Source organism: Centropristis striata, chromosome 3, assembly GCF_030273125.1.
Source record: "Centropristis striata isolate RG_2023a ecotype Rhode Island chromosome 3, C.striata_1.0, whole genome shotgun sequence".
Classification (NCBI taxonomy): Eukaryota; Metazoa; Chordata; class Actinopteri; order Perciformes; family Serranidae; genus Centropristis; species Centropristis striata.
The window spans coordinates 40623788-40629383 of record NC_081519.1 but is presented as its reverse complement, the minus strand read 5'-3'; the positions used below and the strand labels follow the sequence as shown (position 1 = coordinate 40629383).

The 5596-nt window shown below is 37.0% G+C and overlaps 1 protein-coding gene across 1 annotated transcript in view; it reads right to left on the bottom strand.

Annotated features, from left to right (window-relative positions):
• Positions 1–1082: 1082 nt before the first annotated feature.
• atg7 (ATG7 autophagy related 7 homolog (S. cerevisiae)) overlaps positions 1083–5596 on the bottom strand; it is a 97472-nt gene continuing 92958 nt past the window's right edge. The window contains exon 19 of the mRNA XM_059327379.1: positions 1083–1331. Within this exon, the coding sequence (XP_059183362.1) occupies positions 1299–1331 (33 nt within the window). The 3' untranslated portion in view covers positions 1083–1298. The remainder of the gene's footprint in view (positions 1332–5596) is intronic.

Here is a 5596-nt window from a genome sequence, read left to right as displayed (position 1 = left end):
CGTCTGACTGTGTGTCTCTATTTGTTTATAGTGTGATGGTTAAGAAAAGGGTGAATGGGTTTTGGAAAGATGCATAAACCCCATAAAGTTTTTTTTCACAGCAATATAAATACCACAGATGTAAACAAATCATAAAGAGATTTTTTATTCCAGTTTTTGGTTAGATACAGAAGAGAAAAGTGTGATAAAACAGGTCTGAGAATAGTCAGAATTATGAGTTTTATGTTCATTTTAAGAATAAAATCTGGGGGAGAAGCCTGGATTCTGGAGTTTATCTTGGAATGATGCATTTTTCCTCACAATTCTGATTTAAATTCAGAAATAAATCTCAGCGGCTGTTGAAATTTACATTTCATTACATTGAAAATATTGTACATATTAGCAATACAGACAAATAGCACACTGTGGAGTAAGAAAAGCAACGTAAACGGCAGACAAACATGCATGTGTCAACATAAACACACCATTAAGACCATCTTTTGTTTGTTCGTCAGCTCTTTTAGATCAAACCGTGCAGTTGTAGCTTCCAGGTTGTCTACAGTAACAGTAAATCGTTTCCATATCAGAAGACACAGTAACATCTGTGGGCTGCTTTCCTCTTTTCAAAGCATCAAAGCTGGTTTAGGTATTAACTGTACTGTATGTATCACAGTCTCCAGTAAACACACAGGGAGATTGATGGATTTGCTGAGTTGTCAACTGTGTTTTTGCAATTTCATAATTTATCTGAAGCAAAAACTGAATAAGTGAGCAGATGTAGTTAGTCAATGTCTTGCCAAAGGACTCAGCAAGCCCATTAAATGTGTTGATGGAGGGACTGTGGGAGGGATTGAGCCTGTGACCATTCAGTTCGGCTTTTTTGGACAAAAATAGTCCCTTAAAAAAGTCCCTTAAAGCGAGTGCTGAGTGTTTGGTCTCAGGGATGTGAACTGACTCCAAACACTGAGTGATTGTGACTCATAACACATCATGCAGTGATGGGAACAGGTACATTTTCCCTTAAACACAACAGCTTCACACACACACACACACACACACACACACACACACACACACACACACACACACAGACACACACAATGTGGGAAATTAACTGGTCCTGTTTTTATTGTGACCACAGTGGAAAACAGACATTCACTCAATATTTTTGCAGTAAATCCGATTCCGTAATGTACTGTATTGGCCTGTAAAGCCCTTTTCCTTTATAAATGTGAGATTTCTTTAAAAACCAAAGCAGACAGAAACAGATGGATTGGAGCGTTGAGTCCTTCAAAAGCTCAGATGGTCCTTTCAGTCCTTCAGATGCTCTCGTCATCACTCATATCCCAAATCTAAAAGGAAAAGACAGAAAAATATATAATTAACATGAAAGTCATTATTTTGCCTACACAACAATGTTCCACTAAAATAGCTTAACTCAAGGGGTTGCTGCCTTTTATAGCCATCAGTGAATTTGAGGTTGAAACACTAGAAAAAGCTTCCAATTGGGCCTGAAAGGTCCCCTTTGTGAATGCAGACAAAGAAAGTCTATTTTTTATCTTCAATCTTTATTCTTTTATGCAGTCTCATTGAGATTAACAGTTTTCTTTTCCCCAAGAGAGACCTGAGAAATATAAACAGTTTCTAAAACACAATCAGCAAAACAACTACACAATAAACAAGGAATTTAAGAAAAAACCAATACCAATGTGTTGTTATATGTTGAATGCATTTCCTTTCTCATAAAACAAGCCACTTTGTTAAAAATACCTTAACACATGCATTGTTTGCTAGCTTGCAGTGTTTTTGCTGCCACTCAAGCCGCATTGCAGCGTTCCTTTGGATGTTCGCGCCACCAACTGTCCATCAATGGAACGGCTTGAAACTGGCGGCAGGAATGATAATTAATAATGTGCGTCTTCTTCTAAAAAAAAAGGTCCATAGGACCAATAATTTTAAAAAATTCCCAGTGGTATCTTAGAGCAGCTATTTTCAATCTTGGGGTCGGGACCCCAATTGGGGTCGGGACCCCAATTGGGGTCGCGAGATGATTTCTGGGGGTCGCCAAATCATTTTGGAAGTCAGCTCTGTCTCCACTGTGTTAAAGTGTTCATGTGTTAATGTGTTTTAGTCTTTTTGGTCATTTAATGTCTTTTTTTTGTGATTTTGTGTCTTTTTTTGTGATTTTGTGTCTTTTTTTTTTGTGATTTTGTGTCTTTTTTTGGTGATTTTGTCTTTTTTGGTGATTTTGTCTTTTTTTAGTAATTTTTTGTCTTTTTTGGTGATTTTGTGTCTTTTTTTGGTGATTTTGTGTCTTTTTTTGGTAATTTTGTGTCTTTTTTGGTAATTTTGTGTCTTTTTTTGGTAATTTTGTTTCTTTTTTGGGTGATCTGAACTGTGCATGTGAGATTGTGTTCAGTGGGCGGGGGTCGCGGACAACATGCATGTTAAATTGGAGGTCGCGACTCAAAAAGTTTTGGCTTTCTTCAAAGCCACCAGACTCCTTTGACAAAACCATTATTTTTACCTTGCAGAACATGAGTTGCTGGTCTAACTCTGCCACAATGTGTGCCAGTTTGTGTTACTGTGCGTTGGTGTGTTAAAAGGTTAGTTCAGATTTACCAAAGTCACACAATAACAATGAATGAACGAGGCAGCAGTAGACTAATAACTCTCATGTTGTGTGTGGTAAAATTGCTGTGTTTGTCAGTGGAGTCTGGTGGTTTAATGAGAACATAGCTTACAGCTTGGGTTTCCCAGTAGAAAGGCCTGTTTGACGGCAATGTAAAGCAGCGAAAATATTCAAAATATGGCATACACTTAAACCTTTTTTTATTTTTTTTTATTTTAGGTAATATGTTTTGTCGCTGCCTCCGTCTGTTCTTAGCTTCCGTGTTGAAAGTCCTGTCTGCTTTTACTGTAGGTAAACCATTGTTTACTGTCACTACGCATACGTACTACAACCCTGCTTCAAAAAACTCCATACTTTACCTTATGTTCACATCCACCTAGTAAGCACAAACCCCAGTGCATGATAATCCAGTCCAATAGAGCTAGAAGGCCTCTAACAGCTCCAGATTTAGGTCAAAGTGTTTGAACCAAAGAAGCCTCACTGATTTAATACACCTCTACTAATAGGCATGACGGTTTGATTTAATGATAAAAACAGGAGGCTGCAGATAAACATACAGATCTCTGTCTAAACAAGTGACTTGGAAGTCTCAACAAAATGCACTTTAGAGAACATACAACTGCAGGGAGTCTGCAGTGCTTATTTCTTGGCTTCATGCACTAACTGTATAACAGCTTTGATATTAATTACTCACAATCACTGCTAAGAAGTTTCTTACCAGGAAGTGACAGCAGCATGTGACTCACACACACACACACACACACACACACACACACACACACACACACACACACACACACACACACACACACACCTCCTTTACACTACTCTGTCAGTACACAACAGCAGCCTTCTCATGGCAGCAGATTCTTCAAATTCTCTCTCTGTAAGACGTAATTCACATACCTCTAACACTGTCTGGAATGTTACACACACATGGCTCTGAGCGTCTACACACACACACACACACACACATACACAGATACACACACAGACACACACACACACACACACACTCAGTTTGACACATACACGCTGCATTCCTTTCAATGTGCTGGTTGCAACTCAAAGCTGAAATGAGAATTCCAGTGAAACAACTGAAACCCAGTGAAACTGAAAGAAATGTAATTAACCTTCAGCTGTTTTTTTTCTTTGTGTGCGGTGAGTACCAACAGGGAATACTGTGCACACATACAGACCCAGTGTATCATTAGGAACCTAAAGAAAATTCATAATATGTAGATATAATCTGAAAGAAACCAAGAAAAAGTGGCTAATTTCTGAAAACATTAGAAACCATCTAAACAACCTACCAAAGTAGGCAGGGCAGCAGCTGATGATTATTGATTAATATGCAGATTATTTGCTAGGTTAATTGAGCTATAATTTGATTAAACTTTCAGCGCTGAAGATTACAAAATGAAATGCATCTTACTTACTGTCCAGAACCAAAACATATGTATTCATTAGTGATATAAAGTGAAGAAAACAGCAATCATATCATTCAAGTTGGCATTATTTTGCTACAAAATAGATTTAAACGGTGAATCAATTAGCAGGTGATTGATTTCTAATGACTCATACTTCAGTTTTAAATCTTGGTCTGTAATCTACCAAATTATTTCCACAGGAGGTTTCCTGGTCAGTGTACAGCTAGACAGCTGAACGTGCAAAAAAAGTGAAATTCATCTCCAGGCAAACATAAAATTCACCATTATGGAAAAGAAAGTTTCCAATAATAAATGAATAATGATTGAATGTTGACATCAGTTTCCGCGAAACCATTCTTTGGGTGAAAAATTAATTACCAAACACCTTCGTTTTCCTGGAGACTTGAGAGGAAATGGTCAGTTAATAACAGACATCAGGCTATTTAGAGAAAGAAGAGACTATCTGTACACATTGTTACAATAGATGAAGTGTGCTGAGGCCTCACAGTGAACTAAATTGTAATCTGCTGAAAGCACAGCACAAGTCCTCAGCAGCTCAACAGCTCGCAGTTATTTATACTGTGGATCCAGATTTGGCAGGTTCATGTGAAACAATCAATGTAACACATCAATTCCACATAAACAGCTCAAACCTCACTGAATGCCAACCTCATTAAAAACAGAGCTCAACCTATTATACATTCTGAAAAGAGATTGTGCTCTAGGAAGGAAAAATATGTTTCACAGGAAAGGCTACAAAAACTAAAAGTTTTCTCAGTTATTAAATCTTCAGTTATTAATTCATACAAGAATTATTGATTTTACAGTCCATTTCATGCAAATTTGGAACTTGAACTGAAAAGTGCAGATCAATACCACTCTTATTGGTACTTTAGTTGACCGATATTATCCGCTGATATTAGCCCATAAAAGGCAGATTGGCTTCTATAGGTATCAGAGTATATGTTTCCCAATATGCATTGATTTTTACAGAACATACAATGCATAAATGAATGTTTGTTGATTCAGAAATTATGTTAACTATTTGTTTCATGTATTCTTTATTTAAATCAGGGGTGTCAAACTCTGGCCCGCGGGCCAAATTTGGCCCGCAGTGTAATTTTATTTGGCCCGCGAGGCAATACCAAATTATTATATTATTATTGTAAATTAATGACATTGATGTGTTTTTTTATTTGAAATATGATTTTGCATGTCTGCACTATTTAGTTATATATTGTATGTTTATAAGCGTTGCTGGTTCCATATTTAATGTTAAAGCAAAACATGTTTGGTATATATTAAAAGGTTTATTTGTTCAATGTTGGCCCGCGATTTTATTCAAGTTTTAAATTTTGGCTCATTGTGTATTTGAGTTTGACACCTCTGATTTAAATGGTCAGGATTGACTGATTGACTGTAATCTCTCTGCAGGGTGCTGTCCCTGACACCTTTTTACGCAGAATCTTAGTTCCTAATCTTAGTGTGGAAAGTTCTTTATATATTTCTGAGGGCATTGCATCGCTGCGTTTAGTAAATCATCATCATCAGTAAA